Source organism: Chrysemys picta, chromosome 21, assembly GCF_011386835.1.
Source record: "Chrysemys picta bellii isolate R12L10 chromosome 21, ASM1138683v2, whole genome shotgun sequence".
NCBI lineage: Eukaryota > Metazoa > Chordata > Testudines > Emydidae > Chrysemys > Chrysemys picta.
The window spans coordinates 22,912,352-22,935,806 of record NC_088811.1 but is presented as its reverse complement, the minus strand read 5'-3'; the positions used below and the strand labels follow the sequence as shown (position 1 = coordinate 22,935,806).

Genomic DNA, 23,455 nt, shown 5'->3' with positions numbered 1-23,455 from the left:
CTGAGGGCGATTAACAAGCAGTACCTAAGATGGAGGAGGGAGCGAGGATGAGGATGGAATGGTCATGTGGAGAATTGCCATGCTGAAAGAGGCATCTGACGCTGAGTCCTGTACAGAACTCCATGTGGCCGCTCTACATATGTCTATGAGCGGCACATCCTGAAGGGAGGCTATGGTTGAAGCCTGAGCTATCGTGGCCCTGTGGGTGGGGAGTTCGGCCTGTCAGCTGGTAGCAGAGTTTAATGCAACCCAAAATCCATTTGGAGATTCTCTGGGTGGAGATGACCTGTCTGCTGAGTCTCTCTGGTACTGCAACGAACAGTCTAGGGGACTTCCTGATTGATTTAGTTCTTTGCAGGTAGCAGGTCAGAGCTTGTTGGACATCGAGGGAGTGGAGTCAACGTTCTTCTGCAGATGCATGTGGTTTCGGGAAGAAAATAGGTAAGTGAATGGATTGATTAATGTGTAACCTGGAGACCACCTTTGGTAAAATTTTTGGGCGTAGATATAGGAAAACTGTTCGCAGTCCCTTCTTGTGGAAGTGATAGCAACAAGGAAGGCAACTTGTGGGGAGGGATAGCTCAGTGGTTTGAGCATTGGCCTGCTAAACCCAGGGTTGTCAGTTCAATCCTTGAGGGGGCCATTATCTGTCTGGGTATTGGTCCTGCTTTGAGCAGGGGGTTGGACTATTTGACCTCCTGAGGTCCCTTCCAACCCTGACATTCTATGACTTTCATGGAAAGAAGGGACATGGAGCACAATGCTAATGGCTCAAAGGGAGGCTTTGTTAGCACAGAGAGAATTAGATTCAGGTCCCATTAGGTTGCGATTGCTTGAATGGGTAGGAAGGTTCCGATAAGCCCTTTCCAAAATCTAGTGAGTAGCGGATGCGTAAAGACAGAGTAACCGTCCACTGGAGGGTGGAATATACTAATTACTGCCTGGTGGACTCTTGAAGAGCTGAGGACGAGACCTGATGACTTTAATGAATGTCTAGGATGAGGGGAAACTCCGCCAATTCTGGTAAAACTCCTTTTTGTTAAACTCAAGATGAGAAACATCTCCACTTGGCTTGGTAACATTGCTGAGTGGAGTCCTTCCTACTGCTGGAGCGAATGTTTTGCATAGTTGAAGAGCACATCCATTCTAAAGCAGATGCTCATCCAAATACCATGCTAAGTGGATTGGGATGCCTGAACTCACCGTTGAACTGGGTCAGCAGATCAGGGAAGCTGGAGATGGGAATTGGTGGGCAGGAAGACATGTGGAGGAGATTGGGAAACCAGATTTGTCTGGGCCGGCAGGGGACGATTAGAATGACTGTCGCTCTGTCTTATCAGATTTTGTGAGACACTCAAGGCAGGAAGGCACTCAAGGAGCGGTAGTGGAGGGAAGACATAGCTGAGTTGGTCTGAACAGGAGAATTAGGAGAGTGTTGCCCTAGAAGTGGTGGCTGAGGGCTCCCCTGGAGCAGTATGTGGTGCACTTGCTGTTCTCCCATAGGTCTCTGGTCAGGGACCCCATCGGGCAAAAATATCGTGTACTACTGAGTCGTGAAGCTCCCACTCGTGGTTGATTGCAAAATGTCTGCTGAGTGAATCTGCGAGTACATTCTGTGTCTCCGGAAGATAGGCTGTGGACAAGAGGATCTGGTGATTGATGCACCAGTTCCAGAGATTGACTGCCTCATTCCCCCGTTTCTTGATATAGAAAACAGTGGTGTTGTCTAACATGATGAGAATATGATGGGAATGAATGAATGGAAAGAAAGATTGGCATGCCTTTCTTACAGCTCGGAGTCCCAAGATATTTATGTGCATCCTGGATTCTCTGGGAGTCCACATTCCTTGTGTCATGTGATCATTCATGTGGGCTCCTCAGCTCACTAGGGAAGTATTGTGATTATCATCTTGTCTGGGGAGAAGGGAAGAAAGGGAACCCACATGCATACATGATGTGGGTCTGACCACCATTGGAGGGATGACAGTACCTTGGCAGGGACTGTCAGCATGAAGTTCATGGAGTGACATGTTTGGTGAGTAAATGGACCCATGTCTGAAGGCAGTGGAAGTGAAGTCACATGAAGGGGGTCACGTAGGCACATAAAGCCATGTGACCAAGGAGGGAAGGACAACCAAGTCCTGGCCGGTACATAAGGATTGCTCATGATGCGAGTTATGATATTGCTCATTGTCTGAAATCTGTCCCTGGGCAAGTAAGGTTGTGCTATCACTGAATTTATGGTAGCACAGATGAAGTGCAGAGGTTGCATGGGATCGATGATCGATTTCTCGAAGTTGACACTGATTCCCATGGAAGAAAGGAGGCTAAGTAACACAGAGGCTGATGTATGGGTTGTTTGCCTGGATCTGATGGCTAAGAGCCAATACTTTGATGAAGACTCTGGGAGCAGTAGCTATCCTGAAAGGGAGCACCTTGTAATGGAAATGGTGGGTACCCACTGTAAATCTCAGGAAACTTATGTGGGCAGGATGAATATCGATATGAAAGTAAGCGTCCTTCATATAGAGAGCCGTAAACCACATGCCTTTCTCTAAGGATGGAACTATCACTGCTGTATGAACCTTGAGTTTGTAGATGAAATGACTGAGGTGCCATAGATCAAGGACTGGTTTCCACCCACCTTTCTTTTTGGGTATCAGGAAGTAAGTTGAGTAGAATCCCGTTCTCTGATATTTTGGAGGAATGTATTCTATTGCTCCCCGTTGTAACAAGGAGTTCACCTCTTGGACGAGAATACTGTCATGAGAGTGGTCGCCAAAGGGGGATGGGAAGGAGAGTTTTGGAGGAGGTAGCATGACAAGCTCTATTATATAGCCACAGTGAATGATGTCAATACCCATCTGTCTGTTATCACACTCCAAGCATGGGAAAATGACCCCCAAAGGGAGTAGGAAGGTCGTGAGGCAGTAGACTTAGTGGTCAGCAGCTCTTAGGCTCACATCAAAAACACCCCTTGGTTGGAGGTTGGGTCTGGGACGTGAAGCCTGATAGGGAGGCCATGAAAGGCAAGATCTCTGCGTCTTTTGATGTTTCCCTGGGGCTCATTAGGTCTCTGTGGGTAGAACTGAGGAGACCTGAAGCACTGGGTAGACGATGGACAGTGGAATTTTCATTTCAGGGCACGAGTGTAGATGCCCAACAAGTGAAGAGTAGCCCTGGAGTCCTTTAGTGTATGTAGTGATTCATCTGTCTTCTGGTTTAAAAGATGGGATTTGTCAAAAGGGAAGTTCTAAATGGTATTCTGGACCTCCCTAGGAAAACCAGAAGAATGGAGCCAAGACTATCTATGAATGACTATTGCTGTAGCCATGGCCCTGGAGGAGGAATCTGCTGCTTCTATTGCACAATGGAGAGCAGATCTGGCCATGAGCTTCCCTCCATCAACAAGTGCCTGAAGATGAGCACGATATTGTTGTGGAAGGCTATCAGCAAATTCCTCGAATTTACTGTAATTTAGGAAGTCATATTTGGCTAATAATTTGTGATCCTGAATTGTAGGCTAGAAGATGAGAAAAGTTTATGTCCTAGAAGTTCTAGATGTTTCCCTTCCTTATCAGCAGGTGTGGCTCAAAGGTGTTGCTGTTTGGCCCTTTCTGCAGCAGCCTGGGCTACTACGGAATTTGGAGGTGAATGGGAGAAAAGAAATTCAGATCCTTTGGCCGGAACATAATAGCCATGCATGTGGCAGGGGTGCACCACACTATTCTGGAAGGCTCCAGTCTAGCTTAGTTAATTGGTAATGCTATTCTTGCCAGCCCCAAGGTGTGAAGGACATCCAGAAGCTTGTGCTGGAAGTCTTGGATCTCTTGTAAAGGAATCTGGAATTCCACCATGACTCTCTATAACAGCTCCTGGAATTGCCTGAAGTCATCTGCTGGGGAAGTGGATGATATAGCCACCACTTCATCTGGTGAGAAGGAAGGGAATCTTGCCAGTTCCAGTGGAACTGCTGGGACCAGGCTAAAAAGTTCTTTCTACACCACTGGATCCATATGCCTGCTGGAAGGATCCCTCAAGGGGAAGGCAGATGACAGTTCCCTCGCAGATCAGGCAGGTTTCGAGGGGCGGTATTGTGTCCAGAGTCTCCAATATGGCCAATAGGCCGGATCCAACAGAGATTGTGGAGGCCCCATAAGTACCAATGACTCTGCGGTAGCTGAGGTGGTAGTTGTTGCTGGAGATGAGGTGGTCTCTGCGATGGTGCATAAGGATGGTATGATAAAGGTGGCTCTTCTCTCAGTTCCGACTCCTCTGAAAAGGAGACAGCGCACTCTGGCTTTAATGGTGGTACCATCGGAGCCAGTGGAAGAGTGTAGAGCATCGGTGCAGAGGGTGAGGGACCTCGTATCGGAGACACATCCCTTGCATGGGATATAATCTCTCTAAAAGTAGAGGCACCCGATGGAGGGGGTGACTCCGGGTCCAGCAAGGAAAAGACGTCCTGAGATGCAGCCATGGCTCCAGATATCCCTGGTGTGAGAGGCACTGTCTCTTTCCCAGGCATTGGTACTGGCACTGGGATCATTCCCGGTACGGGACAGTCCAGCATCTTGTGGGGTGTCGGAGATGGCGGTACCAATGGATCAGCGCCTAGAACTGCTGGGTCCTATTGTTTACGGGTCTTTTTCCTGTGCCTGTGAGACTTAGAACATATTCAGTCCCCTTGGGCTGAGCTGGTGAAAGGAGTGTTGATCTTCTTTGATTTAGAGAAATACTTCCTCCCATGGTTACGGGAGGGCTTCCTTACCTCCTAACCAGGCTCTGCCATGGGGGAGGTTCCGCTGGCACCAGAGGCAGACGAAGTAGCAGGAGGCATGCTCCTCGCTGAATCAGGCCATTGTACAGGGGGTGTTCCCTGGCCTGGGTCCAAGTGTGGTCTCATGGCATGCTCCATGAGATGCTTCTAGAGGCAAAGTGTCCAGACTTCTTGGGTGCAGCTGGGGAAGGACTGGCAAATACTGCACCTGGCCATGACGTGAGCTTCCCCCAGGCAGTAGAGGCAGCGTTGGTGGTTGTTGCTGACGAAAAAGGATTGCAGGCAGAAGGCACAAAATTTGAAGCCTGGAGTCCTGGGCATTGTCTGGTACCGGTATGTGGGGATGAAAACCTCAAAGCCTATCTAAAAACAAGTGCTAAAAGTATTACCTATTAAAACTAAGAGAAAATAAAACTGGTAAAACCACTAAAAAACTCATTAAAGCTATTTACAACTATCTTTTCAGAAGTGCGTCAGAGACGAGGACCCTGGAAGTTCTGATCCAGACCATGCATCACTGAAAAGGAACTGGAGACACAGTTGGTCCGCCCTTCATCGCCTCAAACGGAAGCACAAGGTGAGCCACGGAACATGTGTGGACCAACAGACACTACTTTCAAATTCTCTAACTCCGGACGCATGGTGCGCAGGCATAATCCCTCAGTGGAATACAATAGAGACCATCACTCAAGAAGAATTAATACTGTATGGCACTGGCGTGCAACTTGCAGCCCACTGAAAAGTTTCTGAATAAATAAATATGTTGCCATCTTTAACTGCAGCAAAGCTTCAAGGCTGAGTACCATCATTTTTTGAGACTAAAAGCAAGATTTAAAGCTATCAAAGACAGGCACACACACTAAATTCACAGTATTACCTTTCAAAATGGATACACTATATTTATACAAAGGCCCAATCAAATTTGCTCTTTTGAATGCTAATATCCTGGAAAGTTGCTGATGTGAATGTGAATGATATTTGGAGAGATTTCTTACTAGAAACTATTAGTTTTAAAGGACGAATTCTTTTCCCATTCCCTGTTTCTCCCTCCTCTAGAAGCCATTTCCCATTTCAGTTGCTTGCTGCTCCTCTCCCGTTTCCTGCTTCAAACAGCTGCAGATCAGTGAGAAGCAGAAGTGAAATCCACTCCTTGCTGCACAGCTGAGACACACAATTGAATACAGCATCAGCTGGTGGCATAGCAGAGCAGAGCAAAACTGAGCCTTATTTTCATCCAATCACAGCAGCCTCTGCCTTCAGGCTGCAGCTGGCTTGGCCCTTTTAGGGAGGCAGCACTCTTCAGCCAATCATGCGCCAGGAACAGGGAATGCACGAGGAAGGGAAGAAGTAAGAATTGAGGGGGAAGATTTTTAGAATTGAGAAAAAGGAGGAGGCAGGGCAGAGATAGGAAAACAGAGGAGGAGGAAAGAAATCATAATATAAAAGGGGGAGAACACAGAGGAAGGAAAGAGAAAATAGTGTGAATGAAACAAAGTGACAAGTGGAAAGAAAGAAAAAATAAAGAAATAGAACAAAGAGAAAACAAGCTCTTCAGTTAGAAAAATATCTTGCATTTAATATAAATGGATTTCTGTGAGAACACACACAGATACAAAACTTATGCAACTGTATGAAAAATATGTATTTAAATTAGCTGTGTCATCAAAGCTCCTGGCATGTTACCAAAGCTGCCCTTGAAACCACAGAGGCTGTGCCCCACTGCTGCAAGGATGATTTTGAAGTAGATCTCTTTTGAGCAAGAAAGGGGGGAAATTATTACCAAACTCATTTACCCCAATTTCTATCAAGTTAAAAGCACTCACAATGATTTTATTTGCTTCTATATTAGTTCTCAAGGAAAATAACTTCTCTGCTTTAGGCAGACTGAATAGAAACCAAAATATCTAAGATCCCAAAAAGGCTTGAGGTTAGATTCCATAGATATCAAGGGCAGTTTTTACCTCAGCAAGCCTGGAGATAGTTCATACTTACAGCTACACCCCTTCCCCCGGAGGTTTGCCTCCCGAAATCGGCAAAGGCTGGTGTGAAGTCTGGTCCTCGAGGCAATATCCGAGGGTCCAGAGTTCGAATTGGCAATTTTGGCTGATTAATCTGCCGGCGGAACAACAACAACAACAACAACAAAAAGAGTCTGTTAAACTTTTGTGATGTGGTTATTACAAACACATGCAATCTGTAAACAGTCCTCTGCCAATGTTTCAATCAGTTATAAGCAGGGTTACAACATATATTTGTTATTTTAGCAAACAGTAAGTTTAATGTTTTCTATAAATAGCCATAGTTACATATAAAAATTATATTTCATTTGTGCCATGCCTTACACCAGTGGCTTTTATATAAATCCATAACAAGGACCATGAGAACTTGGAAAATTTGTCAGGGTTTGACATGACTTATAGACAATTAAAAAATGGCTAAGTTGTGCTGCTATTTGAGAAATAAATTTGATGGTCATGGTTAAGGATCACAAAACTGTCATCTGATCTGAAACAAATATCCTTAGTTTTAACAAGGCAAATGGCTGACCAAGCAAAGAAACCTCAAAAGATGATGACCAGGTGAGGTCACAGAAAACTGAAAGGGCAGTTAGATAAAGCCTTTCCTAAGGGCATAGCTGGGTTTTACAACATTGCCAGTCCCTGGAAGTTTAAAGTGGAAATGTTCACCCAATAGGAAATCAAAAATACTCTGATTCGTGCTTGAATCTTAGGGGCCCAAACCTGTTCTGTCAAATATGTGTAAATCTGCAGGAGTCAACAGATTTACATGGCTGTAACTGAGGTGAGACTCCCTAGGACTAGCTCTTTTAAAATAATAATGAATAACTTTCCTTCCAGAGATACAAAAAGACAGTGAGAAGATTCATCGTGTAATGACATTTGGCCGACTCCATGTCACCATTTTTATGTGCTAGTGTCAACTAATCAATATAATCTCATAGTGAAGCAATGAGTACTGGCTTCGCACTCCCATTGGCCAGTTCCTGGGGGGAGGCAGTGCCGGCGTGTGAGAGCCACGTGGAGCTGCTTGCACGCCTCCACCTAGGAGTCTGCTGCTGGCCGCTTCCAGGATGCAGCGTGGTCCGTGGTGCCAGGACAGGCAGGAAGCCTGCCTTAGCACCTCCGCTGTGCCACTGACCAGGAGCTGCCTGAGGTAATCCAACCCCAACCCCGTGCCCCAATCCCTAGCCCTGAGCGCCCCCCCAAACCCGGAGTCCCTTCCTGCAACCCAAACCCCTCATCCCTGGCCCTACCCCACAGCCTGCACCCCTAGCCCAGAGCCCTGTCCCCCTCCCACACCCCAACCCTCTGCCCCACTCCTGAGCTCCCCCAAACCCAGAGCCTCCTCCTGCAACCTGAACCCCTCATCCCCGGCCCCATCCTAGAGCCTGCCCCCCCAGCCCAGAGCTCTGAACCCCTCCCCAACCACAACCCCCTGCCCCAGCCCAGAGCCCCTTCCCACACCCCAAACCCTTCATCCCCAGCTCCGTTGAGTTGCAGGCATCAACAATTTTTTTCAACTGGGTCTCCAGAAAAAAAGTTTGAAAACCACAGCCCAAGCCTGTGTTATTTTATAATATGAGGCTTTAACCAAATACCATCCCATTCCCTTGCTGACAAAACATATGCCAAAAAGCTCACCAAATACTCTAGTTTGCATTAGAATCCACAGTCATTTATATTAATTCCTGATGGTAACTGAATATGCAATAGAACTATGAACCTAGATGTGCTGTCAGCATTGGGAAATTCAGATTCTTGGCATTTAAAAGGTAAACCCCCCTCTTTCTCATCCAATTCCCATTCAGTCAAATGATTCTTAGTATCTTCACCTCTTTATTACAGAATTTGCACACACCTGTTTTATTGGGTCTCCTCTCACCTTGTCGAGGACCACATCACTAATAGGAGGCAGCCCTTCCGGTTTCTGTATACAGGCAGGCATGAACTGGAAATCCAGCAGGAACTCCCTATCGTATTGCTTCTTCCCTTCAGGATTCATGGGCTTCCACTGTTCTGTAATGATACAAGACGGCTGAGATTCATAGGCAACACAAAGAGCTTTGCTCCTGGACAGTACACTTTAGATAAACTTGGAGGAAGGTATCTTTGACTAAAATTGTTTTTTAAATTTTCACTTAGAAAAAAACAAGTTAAATTGTCAGAGCATAAGAAATGGGGAGCACACAGCCAAGTCCAGGGGGAGTCACATAAAGTACTAATGTCACCAACTTTCACCCATGACTAGATGCTAGACACAATAAAAATCCAGGATAGAGCTCTTAGGTAAACAGATTCAGGAATGGAGGAGCAAAATCAGAGTTTTTGAAAACATGGCAACAAAATGCTTTGGCTTCTGAGCATTCTATGCTGGGAGTAGAACAGAGTTCAATTGCAGCTTGAAAATTTCAAAGTTTTTTGCTTTACAATGTCAATGTTTAAGGTAAGACAAATGGCAGAACCATGAGGGACAAGGACAACTGCAGATGAGCAGTCAGGCACATGTAAGGTATTAAAAATTTTCACCCATTTATTTAGGGCCTTCTCAAAAGGAGAAAGCTGATTGTGGTAGGGAAAGAGAATAACTTGCTTGTCTGAGAACAAAGTGTATACCCACAGTCTACAGAAAATTAGCATCTGAGGATCGGAAGCCATGATTTTCTCTGCTGGCTGCAGTGTTTGAAATTAGAAAAGAAAAAAAAAATCCTGTTATCTACCTCTCATAACTGTTGTTCTTCAAGATGTGTTGCTCATGTCCATTCCAAGTAGGTATGCGCGCTCCATGTGCACAGTCGCTGGAAGGCTTTTCCTCTAGCGGTACCCATCGGGTTAGTTCAGGTGCCCCCTGGAGTCACACCTTCATGGCATCACATATAGGGCCCTACCGCCGCCTCTTCAATTCCTTCTTGCCGGTTCACTCCAACAGAGGGATAGGCGGGTAAGTCTTGAAATGGACATGAGCAACACATCTCAAAGAACAACAGTTATGAGAGGTGGATAAATGTTTTTTCTTCTTCGAGTGCTTGCTCATGTTGATTCCAATTAGGTGACAACCAAGCAGTACCTTGGAGGTGGGGTTGGAATTCATTGACGCACTGACTGAAGCTCTGCTCTGCCGAATGCTGCATCGTCCCTGGAATGCTGAGTAATGGCATAGTGAGAAGTAAAGGTGTGGACTGATGACCATGTCATGGTCCTGCAGATCTCCTGGATTGAGACCTGTGCCAGGACTGCCGCCGAGAAGGCCTTTGCCCTTGTGGAATGTGCTGTCAGTGAGGGGGCAAGTATCTTTGCCAAATCATAACATGCCCAGATACAGGACGTGATCCACGATGACTTTGGGAAGACAGCAGGAGGCCCTTCATCCTATCTGCTACAAAAAGCTGGTTCGATTTTCAAAATGGCTTTGTCCGTTCGATAGAAAAGGCCAATGCTCACTGAATAGCCAGGGAATGGAGTTTTTGTTCCCGGCTATTAGTGTGTGGCTTAGGGTAAAAAACTGGGAGAAAAATGTCCTGCTTGGCATGAAACTAAGATGACCTCTGGAAGAAAGGCTGGATGAGGCTGAAGCTGTAGCTTGTTCTGATAGAAGATAATGTAAGGAGGTTTGGATGTTAGGGCCCTAAGCTCGGATACCCTCCTAGCTGAGGTTATTGCCACCAGAAATGCCACTTTCCTTGACAGGTAGAGTAGTGAGCATGTCACTAGGGGTTCAAAGAGGGGCCCATTAGTTTCGAAAGCACTAGGTTGAGGTCCCATGTAGGAATCATTTGTTGTACTTGTAGGTATAACCTGTCATGTCCTTTAAGAAAATGGCCTACCATTGAGTTAGCGAACACTGATTGGCTGGCAACCCTTGGGTGAAACACCGAAATGGCAGCCAGGTGAACCTTTATTGACGACATCGACAGTCCTTGCTACTTTAAGTGCAGCAGATAGTCCAAGATGAAGGATACTGATGACTGCATCGTAAAAATATGATTCCATAACGACCATATTGAAAATCTCTTCCACTTGGCCAAGTAGGTGGCCCTAGTGGATGGTTTCCTACTGCCAAGGAGGACTTCCTTAACAGGCCCCAAACATGTCAGCTCTAGTGGATTTAACCATGAAGCCTCCATGCCGTGAGGTGGAGAGATTTGAGTTTGGGATGCCGGAGACGGCTGTGGTCCTGGGTGATCAGGTCCGGAACTAGGGGCAGGATGATCAGGGTGTCCACTGACAGCTCCAGGAGAGTGGTATACCAATGCTAACAGGGCCAGGTTGATGCTATCAATATCACCAAGGCTCCTTCCTTTCTGACCTTGAGCAGAACCTTGTGGACAATTGGAATAGGCAGAAATGCGTAGAACAAGTGGTCCTTCCAAGGAAGGAGGAATGCGTCTGCAAATGGCTGTGATTCAGGAAGGAGCAGAACTGCTAACAACTATCTTAACTATTTACAGATTAAACTAAGAGTCCACTAGGAGATTGCCCAAGGCGCGAACAAGAGAAGGGAACGCTTCAATGACTGTCACTGGCAGTAAGAAGCAACTGAACAGGTGGCAGGTCGGCAGGGCGCCTGAACCAACCCAACAGGTATTGCTAGGGGAAAAACCTTTTGGTGACTGCACACGGCACACGCACACCTACTTGGAATCGACATGAGCAAGCACTTGAAGAAAACATCTACTAGCTCAACAGCCAGGTTGATTAATCAGGCGCATAACTGAGAAAACACATTTTTATCTGAAGAAAAACATACGAGATTCTTTTTCGTGTGTTTTACTGAGAGTGAACTGCATTGCTGTTTCCTACCTCAGTCTATTCTATTAAACTTTTCTTCCTACATCTTCCTACTCTTTCCTCATTTAATTCCTTTGAATCTTGAGTTCAGATTCTCTACATTATGACATCACCTGCACCCCTATGACCACAAAGAGAAACTTGTTCCAAACGACAAGCTTTTCATTGAGAAAGAAAATATATCATTATACAAAGGATTAGAATACCTAGACATTTTACAGTGATTTTCACCCACAGATTTCGAAGTATTTTTATCACTATGCACATTTTACATATGGGGAAAACAAGGTCTTTGCCAGTTCAGCAGGCGAGAAATCCAAATCCAGCAGCCTATCCACTGGACTTCCCATTTGTATGTGGATAAATATTGAAAACAGCAAAAATAACAATTACATACACTCAACTTTTTCTCTTGAAAGTTTCCTAAAAAGAAATTATAGTGTGAAAAGTAAGCAGATAGTAAATGTCAGAGACAGCCTTCTTACATGCAGAGCAAACCAAGGCCAAATGGAGAATTCTTCCAAAAATCTACTAAAAGTCAAAATCTGGATAGCTTTGAAAAGTTCTAACAACTGATGATTATGGTGCAAACAAGTCAAGATCACATTGCAGAATAAAAATAAAGAGTTCTTTGCTTTCAAAAGGGATGCACTTGATTCATTCCTTTTAGGAACAAGTTAAAGCACAGCCAAAATTAAGCTATGAACCATCCGAAAGGTCTGAAATTTGTAGGACCATTGACTCTGCATGACATGTTTCTATAAAAGACATCTTGTAAATTGCAGGTTTACTTTAAAATCTGTTTAGCTGATAAGTACGTGGTCTACCATAAATAGATAGTAGACTACCAGAGGCTTTTTATTTTTTTGGTAGCCATGCTATGAATTATCATGCTATCAATAGATTTGCTCATTTCTGCAAGTTAATATAAGAAAAGCTACTCTGATCTTCAACAGAATGGAAGATCAATTACACTGCTGCTGCTGAAGCAGTGTAATTGGACTGCAATAGTTCCTCCTCTCCTATATCTCACTCACCAGATTTGTGTCTGTGTTCCTTACCTATTTTACTTAACACTTTATATTTATTAAGCTCTTAAGGAAATTGTTTCATTTATTCAGAGGAAACCGCATCTGAAAAATTAAATACTTGAAAGTTGGTACTAACTACGAGTAAAGAACATGGCTTAAGAGTCTTTGCTAAACAGGTGAGACTATACTGCAGTTCAGGCTATACAAAAGCAATACTATCATTAATAAAACAGGTACAGCATCTATAATACTAAGTACCAGGAAAAGAATTGTCTTCTTGGAACCTACACTCTAATAATTTGACAACAGAATAGCATTCCATAGCTTGATTAGGGCTAGATAACTAGGATTGGACAGAATATTAACATGCATTATTTATTTTCTTTTATTTAGCATAGACTTGTAAAGGATCATCTTCTCCAACTGGGACGAGTTTAGAAATGGAAGGTTTTGAATGTCTAGATGTAAATCAGCCAGTAGGTTAGATTAGATCATATGCAACCCCTCTGGCATTAAAATCTATGAAATTGTATAACTGGGTAATTTTTTTTAAACTATACAACTTGGTTTGGTATTCAGTAGTTAAATCTGACAGTGTAATCTTTTAAACCCACTTTAAATTAAGATCTGTTGTTTTATATTACAGCAGAGCTACTATATTAATGAAAAGATCCGATGGTTCTGTTTTGTGTGTCAAATATTCTCAAGTCTCTTCTAATTAAAGTTTCTAAAACTAAGAGGACTTCTCAGATCAATTTCAAAAGCCAGGTGTGTGGCAGCTACCTCACACAGCCACTTGTACTTGTGCTGAAGTAATCTACACACAGACATATAAATTTAAGCAGCCAGGAATTTTCTTCTCCTCTCACCCTCTTCCTCTCCAGTCCTCTCTTCTCTTTCACCACCAGAAAGGAAAAATGACACTTTCAATCTTATGTCCTCCTAGAAGGGCTCTCTAGGCTTGTAGATTAGCAAAATCCCAACACTGCTAAATATTGCAAAACACAACATCTTCCCAGTGTGAGTATACTGCTTTCAGTCCATAAGCATCCTTCTTTTCTTAGGGCCTATGTTGAATTCCTTATTCATCCTGAAGGAAGGGAGGAAGACAGAAAAGCAAAGCATGCATGCATTCAGGCAGGCTGGAAGGCCGGATTTACCTGGTTTATACTGGTATACTAGCCCTTCACCAGAGCTCTCTGTGGAGCCTGAATTAGCATCAGGTTCTTCCCTCTCTGAAACACACTCAGCACCGTTACGTAGAGGCTCTGCTTCCTGCTCTCCATTTTCTTCCACAACTTTTGCTTTTTTAAGTTCAGAAGTATCTCTTTCCAGGTGGAACCCATGGCTCATTTTATCCTGTTCAGATTCAGGTACTTTGTCACCTGAAAGTTCCTCTTCTGCTTTACGCTGAAGCAGAAGCAAGAGAGATTCTGATTAAAAACAACACCCTTTCCAAGACACTCTGTATGTGAAGCGGCTACATACTATTCACTACAGCACATTTGCTCAACACTATAATGTATATGTGTCTTAAACTGTGACGTGTACAACTATAATGAAACAGAGTAAATAAGATCATTTACTCAAAACACAATATCTCATTTTCTGAGGTAACCCATTGTCAATAAACTGTATGCCATTACTGCAGAGTAAAAACGGGCACCTGCTGACACCAAGGATGAGGCTCCTAGTACATCCACCTGTCAATCCTCATTGACAGGTGGATGTACTAGGAGCAAAGACTCATGCTTAATTCTGCAGATACAAGCAACTTGGTGCAACATACTTCTACAGTGGAAGGATGTCAGAGCTGCAATAAAATGATTTGAGCGATGAGAGAAAGTTGTGGAACATATAGCTTGTCCACATGCAGGGTGCTCTCAGAAGAGACAATGAATAATGCTTCCATTTACCCAGTTTGGCTAAAGGCAGCCAGTTTTTCTAGTTGTGCTGATAAAGGACAGTTTTAATCAATCTGATTATAGGCTCTATTGATAACTCCCCCTTTTTCATGACTCTTCTAATTCTAGATTTTCCCTGATAATTTAAAACACATTTTGACAGTAACCCCACAAGAATGTAAACATAATGTTGCTGGGCTCCCAGTAGCTTTCTCCAAAAAGTCATGCCAGTGCTGTCACTCATGCTGGACACCAGGGTTGTGTGTACAGAACAGTTCAAATCAAACCATTTACAAACATGCCTTATGAGCAAAAGTTTTAGTTTAACTTTCAAGTTACCTTTGCATTCTTCATAGTGTACCAGACCATGAACAATTCCACCACTCAGCACGTTTAAAATTATTTACCATAGCATTTGACAAATAACTATAGTGGGTCAGTGCATATTTTAGAAGAACTGAAATAAATTTTCAAAATACATTTTTAAAACTATGAATGAGATATGTGGATTACTGTTGATAAATACAGTTATGAATACAACACTTATGTGTGGGAAGAGGATAAATACAATGTAACTATATTGACATTAGAACAGACCCCTGCCCCATGTCTCTCATTCCTTGGAAAAGCAGGTGCTGGGAATGCTGCAGTAGCAGCTCTTGTCATTCTACAGAGTCCATCACCCAAGCTGGAAAGTTTGATTGATAGGAAGGGTAGTAACCAAGATATGGACCTTTGGGGTAGCAAAAGCATGGTTAGGACAACTGGGGAAGAAAATAAGATATCACTGGCTGAAAAAGTAGTGAAAACTGAGAAGGTTTTTCTACCTTCAATATCTATGTATGAACTTCTCCCCACCCTTATCCTCAACTTAGTACCACAACATGTAAAAACGTAGTTACTGCTAAAGGACTGACAGCACAGAGCTGATAGCACATAGAAAAGAAAATGAACTGCAGAAACTAGTTTAACCAGCAATGTGAGGAGAGAAAACCCATCAAGACAAACTGAATGAAATTAATGCACTTGTATTTGTTTTTTATTTGTCTCTGTACAAAGAGTAGAACCCTCTCAGACTTTCAACAGTTTCTGCACATTTAAACATGGCCTACATGGGAAGAGGACCCCAAAATGAGGCTTTCTAGTGGCAATAATTGCAACTCCCTTTACTCTGCTACACATTACAGAAGTAACCTCATTAAGACTCCTAGTGTTCTGACCCTGAGAGACCACCACTGCCCTTTAAAAGTCAAAATCTGACCTTGAAGATGTACTGCAATAATCCCATTGACGTCAACAGGACCAGTGCAAGTTCATCCAAGGGTTATCATCTATCCCTTAATACAGATTGTGGCCCATATCAGACTACAGAAAGAAGGACCTCACACCAGTGCAAACTTGAGAGAACAAGTAGAGGGAATCTCTGATTTGCTGAAAATTTTCTCTATTCATGTAGCTATTGTTGATATGCAGGTTTGCATGAAAACTTCAATGCTTTCACATCTCGGCTTCTCCTCCAGCTTGATTCTGCCATGAAGACATAGTTCTTTGTTCATGACATCACAAATGCAGCATTGTGAAGGGGAAAGGCATGCTATGCCACTCAATACCAACATCTGAGACTAATTATTGAGGAGCTCTAATGGGCTCCAAAGCGAGACTTGTGCAATCCTTCACTTGAACTATAGTAGTTATGATGTGTGACCCTGAGTGTGGGGAGGATATAAATTAGACAAAATGAATGCATATTTAGGTATCCAAAAGAGCTGCAGACTAGATATCTGTTTAAAGTATAATAGAGTATATCTGACAGTATGCCCCCACAATCAAGTCCATTTACACCCTCTAAGCTAAATGAGTGGTAGAGGGTTACACATTGTCTTGAAAGTAAGATATAGGAAGATTACACTGCCCCTTACCTCTGTTTCCGCCTCTAACACCTCCTCAGCGGCTTGGGTCCGATCTTTTGGTTTCTTCCACATCTTTGGTGCAGCTACAGCTGTTTGGGCTGCAATACAAGTTTACGCCCATTACTTACCAACACCAAATCATGGTTAGAATGGTCTGGTCCTGGGTACTACCTTCACTCTCACTTGGGCTTTGTTTTCAACCACATAGAAAAATAAAAATAGTTCTATAGAATGGTTTGGCTAAGATCCAAATGATCAGTTTTTACCAAAAAGTAGTGACAGCTAAATGGCCAGAGCAATGTTAGAACAAGACAGAATTTGTTTTACAAGTTATTTTTTCATACTCTAAGACAGGGGAGGACAAACTACGGCCTACGGGCCACATCCGGCCTGCCAGCTGATTTAAAACAGCCCTCGAGTTCCCACTGGGGAACGGGGTCTTGGGTTTGCCCCGCTCCCACACTCCAGACCAGGAGAGGGGTCGGAGGCCACTCCGTGTGTGCTGCGACTCCCGGAAGCAGCGGCATATCCCCCTTCCAGCTCCTACGTTTAGGGGCAGCTAGGGGGCTCCGCGCGCTGCCTGTCCGCAGGTGCCGCCTCCACAGCTCCCATTGGCCGCAGTTCCTGGCATAGGAGTCAGTGGGGGGACATGTTGCTGCTTCTAAAGCGCTGCCCGGAACCTGTACCCGTGACTCCCTTCCATGACCCAACCTCCTGCCCCAGCCCTGATCCCCCTCCCACCCTACGAAACCCTTCAGTCCCAGCCCCACCCCAGAGCCCGCACCTCCAGCCAGAGCCCACACTCCAACCCGCTGCCCCAGCCCGGAGCTCCCTCCCGCATCCTGAACTCCTCTTTTCTGGCCCCACCCCAGAGCCTTCACCCCCAGCAAGAGCCTTCACCCTAACCCCAATTTTGTGAGCATTCATGGCCCCGCCATACAATTTCCATACCCAGATGTGGCCCTCGGGCCAAAAAGTTTGCCCACCCCTGCTCTAAGAAGTACTTTACAGAGCAAGGAGTTAACAACTGGCAATACAATAATAATGTAGGAAAATACACAGCAATACTTCATACATTATAATTGTTTGAAAGAGGACTACTATTGACCAGGATACTGGGTTATGCTTGATAGTTTTTTCCCAATGACTATCCTAAATTTTTTTAATTTCTACCTCAACAGCGACCAGAAACAAAGCAGAAGGAATCATGTTTTAATATCTCATCCAAAATGATGGCACTCTAGATGTGCAACACCTTGCCGGCAACATGCTTATCTTTAATTATGTTTTTAATGAATTTCAAAAGCCAATTAATAATTCTTTTTATCATCACCAGCTGGTCGAATGCATAACATTCAATTTTTTTCCTCAAAAGTGAAAGACCACAAGGAATATTAATACTCAAGACAGACAAAATATATTCATCCAAAATCTCTGTGATCTGTAGAATCAGCTCTACCAGGCTTGGGAAACACACATATGCTTAACTAGAAGCATGCAAAGAAACCCAGTGAAACGAATGGGACTGCTCACATGCTTAAAATTAAACAGGTACAAAAGTGTTTGTAGGATCAGGGCCTCAACTGCTAACTTTTCTCTGTAACATGTGTAGAACAACATGGCATGTACATACTTCAAAACAATAAAATGGAATTAAGAGGCTTTACACACAGATTACTGAAGTGAGAGTGACTGAAGACAATGCACCAATACACATTAAGAATGGAACTGTAATTACATCCTAAGTTGTTGACATTTGTTCCTGAGGGCAAAAAGGAAATTGGGTTCGTTAAGTTCCCAGTGCCCAAAAAGATACCTTGGTGGGTCAGTGGCTTGTTAACAGAGGTTAGTTTGACTATGGATTGTTGGAGATATAACTGGAATCAGCAGAAATTATTATAACAAATATGGCAGTTGGAACATGGTATGTGAAAAAATATACTGCTACAAATACTGAGACAGTCGCTCTCTCTATGGAAGATAACAAAGATGGCCATAGCAATATATACTAGGCTAGTTAAAGTGGGATTCATAATATGAACACAAAAGTAAGCTCTTGATAAACAAAATATCCCAACTTCGTCTCGTTCTTTTATATAACGCATGACAATGCTGACAGCAATTTCATCTTAAACACCAGTTATAACCTGGTTGAAAAACATTACGTGCACATCAGCTGTAACTAGCCTAAACTTCTGAACAACAACTTTATACAACTACTGAACTTAACACGGTACTTTTCATCTATAGATCTAAAAACACATTAAAAGGAGGGCAAATATCTACTTTACAGATGAGGAAACTGAAGTACAGAAAGAAAAATTTGTGACAAAGTGGGAATTTCCTATAATATTTTTATGACTCCTATATGTGCTGTTTCCCTTTGCATCGCTACCCAGTGGGTGTGAAAGGGCCAAAGCTGCTGTCTGGGGTGGAATGAAGGATCATTAAAAAACTGGTTGAAACTGATCCATACCAACAAAGAATCTAGAAAGACAATGAGAACTGACACCTAACAGCAGGAAACCTTGGCAGAAGGAATACATGAACTCAGCTGGAAAACGAAGGAGAAAGGCATCAGGTGGCTGGAGTAAAGGCTGCCCTTTGGGGAGAAACAGGCTCTCACCTGGGACTAAGGACAAGATAGAGAGCCAGAAATGGAATGCTTCTCTGTGCTAACCTAAGGACTTGCAGGTTCTGTAGCCAGGTCACTAATAAATTGTGACCTTGCTTTGAAAAGGCTGCCTGCTCTTGCTGCAAATATTCACTGAAAGCATTGCACCCTAAAGGAGAACAGTACAAGTATCCAGCAGGAGTCTGTCTCAGCTGAATTCACTGCAGAGAGCTATGGAGAGAGACAGAGATTGCTGAAACCTGAAGGCCCAGTCCTGGAATCTCAAGAGGCCACAGGCCTGCCCCTGTGGAACTATGTGAGTCCTTGGGGTCCAGCACACTAACGCTGGTCACTCCCAATGGACAAGTCACACGCTAGGACATACATCATATCCTGAAGATCTATGATTAAAGTGACTTGCCTAAGGCCACCCAGCAGGTCTGTGGAAGAGCTGGACAAATAACCAGTCTTTTGACTCCCAGTCCAGTGCCATATTCACTGGACCATGCTTGTTAAGTACATTTATATTTAAATGTACTGAAGAACCTTGCTAATTATCAGTAATAGCTGGGAAGACTCATTATAAATGATTGAATATTGGAAAGACAAGATGGGTGGGTTGGTCTTTTATTGAACCAACTTCTGTTGGTGAGAAAGACAAGATTTTGAGCTACACAGAGCTCTTCTTCGGTCATAAACTCGTAGTGATAGGAGTGCTGTCTCTGCTATTAAAAGTTTGCTAACGTCGGAAGAAACTGACAGATTTTTCTGCAGATTATAAGAATCTGGTTTAGCAAAGTGTGGATATAAGTGAGACTCCACTGTCAGTGAGAGAATGCAAATAGTTTAAGCCCTACATTTCATCACCTACTGTGCTAAAGTAAAGAATGTCCTCTGGGGTTTAGAAGTCAATTCATTTTTTTATTTTATTTTAAACAATTCCATGAAACTCAACAAAGTAAAGCTGCACAAGAGTGCTCCCATCTTGCTGGCTCTGCAGAAGCAGCAATGAGCAGAAATCAAGACAAACATTTTCTGGCTTTCAAAGTGGTGCAGCTATAAAAAAGGGTATTTAACAGTATCCCCCTAAAACTGCTGGCTGTTTGCAGATGAGAAATGCTGCTTGAAGGGAAGCTGTCACTGAAAAGGATACATTTTCTTAAAAGGAATCACTACGGCTTCTTGGGCTCCTTTCTCCCCCTGCCAGCTCAGACCACCCTTTTGTGACACTGAAAACATCCATACAGGCAATAATTAAGACCAATTAAAACCCAAGGAAATGTAATCAACTTGATGTGTTTGAGTCAGCAAAGGTACTTATTTTCTTTCCATCACCTTTTCTCTATTACACATGGAGTGTGCTAAGCAGTCATTGTCAACATCATTTCATCTTCAAGAATATATTTTTTCTCATCCTTGACACAAGGAATACAAGTAATACAAAAAGGACTCAATCCTGCAAAATGCTGAGCACGGACCTCATTGTGAACCGTGGGTACTCAATACTTTTCACAAGTGCTCAGCACCTGCCAGAACTGAGACATAAGTCACTCCTAATCTGTCACCGAACCTCTCTCTCAATGGGGTTTTTTAAATTTCATAGATCCATTTTCCTCCCATTAACTGCAAAGCCCATTGCACTATACTAGCACATTTAGAAGGTATCTACAACTAACATCAGAAGGATGGCAGGAAATAGATTAACTGTAATATTGTGTATTTTAGAAAACATGTCTCCATAAGTATTTTATACACACATAGCTTGTTGATAATTGCTCTGGAATGGCTTACTGTTACAACATTGCGCCATGAAACAGAAGTAAATGTCTGACAATGCACAAAGTGGTACAACATATTTATTTAAAGCTTGATGCATCAGCCTTGTATTCCAATCCTACAAATGTCATTATCATTTTAAATATATTAATTGAGAGAGGACAAATGATTGTGTGGTGTTTTATTGGCATGAAGATGGTGGTGAAGTCACTAATGAATTATGCAGGTCATTATGCAGTGCCAATAAAATCTTTACAACCACTCTACCATGTGTTTCATATTTGCTGCATGGTTTATAGAGAAACTATTTAAGGCTCTGAAGTATTTTTACAATGAGATGCATTGTTACATTATTTCATTTCTGCCTGTAAAATCAAATCCCAATGGAATGCAAAGGGAGCTGGGCACCTAAATCCTTTAAGATACTTTGACAAATCCAGCCTGAGTCCAACTGGTCACAACACTGAGGGAAAAGACAATGGTAACAAACAACTTACAGACCATTACAACATTACTTGAATTTATTTTACATACGTATGACAACTTCACAATTTTATGGTCTGATATCATGTGACCTTCCCTGGCTAGAAGTGTATGCAGTATGGGTCCCGAGGGAAAGCTGGGGATTTCTCCTTAAACTTGCCACTGGTGCAGCTCAGAATCCTTCACCTCACAGAGCAATGAAATTTTGGACAGGAGAGAGAGAACATAAGAACAGCCATATTGCGTCAGACCAATGGTCCATCAAGCCCAGTATTCTCTCTTCTGACAGTGGCCAATGCCAGGTGCTGCAGAGGGAATGAACAGAACAGGTAATCATCAAGTGATCCATGCCCTGTCGCCCATTCCCAGCTCCTGGCATACAGAGGCTAGGGACACTACAGAGCATGGTTTTGCATCCCTGCCCATCCTAGCTAATAGCCATTGATGGACCCATCCTCCAGGAACTTATATAATTATTTTTTGAACCTGGTATAGTCTTGGCCTTCACAACATCCTCTGGCAAAGAGTTCCATAGATTGACTGTGCATTGTGTAAAGAAATACTTCCTTTTGTTTGTTTTAAACCTGCTGCCTATTAATTTCATTTGGTGACTCCTAGTTCTACTGTTATGAAAAGGAGAAAATAACACTTTCTTGTTTACTTTCTCTACACCAGTCATGATTTTATAGACCTCTATCATATCCCCCCTTAGTCGTCTCTTTTCCAAGCGGAAAAGTCCCAATTTTATTAATCTCTCCTCACACAGAAGCTGTCCTATAACCCTAATGTTTTTCTTGCCCTTTTCTGTACCTTTTCCAATTCCAATATATCTTTTTTGAGATGGGGCGACCACATCTGCATACAGTATTCAACATGTGGACATACCACGGATTTATATAGAAGCAATATTATATTTTCTGTCTTATTACCTATCCCTTTCCTAATGATTACCAACATTTAGTTAAAAGAGGAGTACTTGTGGCACCTTAGAGACTAACTAATTTATTTGAGCATAAGCTCAACATTTAGTTAGCTTTTTTGACCGTTGCTACACACAGAGTGGCTGTTTTCAGAGAGTATCAAAGGGGTAGCCACGTTAGTCTGGATCTGTAAAAGCAGCAAAGAGTCCTGTGGCACCTATAGACTAACAGAAGTATAGGAGCATGAGCTTTCATGGGCGAATACCCACTTCTTCGGATGCATGAAAGCTCATGTTCCTATACGTCTGTTAGTCTATAGGTGCCACAGGACTCTTTGCTGTTTTCAGAGAATTATCCACAATGACTCCAAGATCTCTTTCTTGAGTGGTAACAGCTAATTTAGACCCCACCATTTTATATATATAGTTGGGATTATGTTTTCCAAAGTGCATTATTTTTCATTTGTCAATACTGAATTTCACCTGCAATTTTGTTGCCCAGACATCCAGTTTTGTGAGATCCCTTTGTAACTCTTTGCAGTCTGCTTTAGACTTAAGTATCTGGAGTAGCTTAGTATCATCTGCAAATTTTGCCACTTCATTATTTAAAAAAGTTACCTACCTTTCATAACTGTTGCTCTTCAAGATGTGTTGCTCATGTCCACTCCATTCTAGGTGTGCGTGCACCCACGTGTGCAGTCGTCAGAGATTTTTGCCTTAATGGTAGCCATAGGGCCAGCTTTGGTACCCCCTTGAGATACATCAGGCGCTGCCGGCCCCACACCCTCTCAGTTCCTTCTTGCCGGCAACTCCAACAAAGGGGCAGGAGGGTGGGTATTGGAATGTACATGAGCAACACATCTTGAAGAACAACAGTTACGAAAGGTAGGTAACAGTTTTTTCTTCTTCTAATGTGTGCTCATGTCGATTCCATTCTAGGTGACTCACAAGCAGTGTTCCCTCTAATTTTTCCCACCCATGTGTGGAATGAATTTTGTTATGTCCACCAATATGGAGGTGATATGTGACACATCACCTCCATATTGATGCACAGAACAAAATTAATGTGACTAAGTGGGGCCGAGGGTTTCAGAGTGTGGGAGGGGGCTCAGGGCTGGGGCAGAGGGTTGGGGTGCGTGAGGGATGAGGGCTCCATCTGGGGGTGTGGGCTCTGCGATGGGGCCGGGGATGAGGGGTTCAGGGTTGGGGCAGATGGTTGGGGTGCGAGGGCT

General features: G+C 43.3%; 1 protein-coding gene across 46 annotated transcripts in view; it reads right to left on the bottom strand.

The window, feature by feature from the left end:
• The window catches only part of EIF4G3 (eukaryotic translation initiation factor 4 gamma 3), a 408,790-nt gene that overhangs the window by 100,319 nt on the left and 285,016 nt on the right, over positions 1–23,455 (bottom strand). For 40 of the 46 annotated variants that reach the window (XM_065574796.1, XM_065574797.1, XM_065574798.1 and 37 more), the window contains 4 exons: positions 16,441–16,529; positions 13,778–14,027; positions 8,660–8,817; positions 6,773–6,892 (listed from right to left, as the gene is read on the bottom strand). In XM_065574796.1, the coding sequence (XP_065430868.1) occupies positions 6,773–6,892; positions 8,660–8,817; positions 13,778–14,027; positions 16,441–16,529 (617 nt within the window). The remainder of the gene's footprint in view (positions 1–6,772; positions 6,893–8,659; positions 8,818–13,777; positions 14,028–16,440; positions 16,530–23,455) is intronic. The other 6 variants (XM_065574810.1, XM_065574802.1, XM_065574812.1 and 3 more) reach the window with 1 other exon arrangement.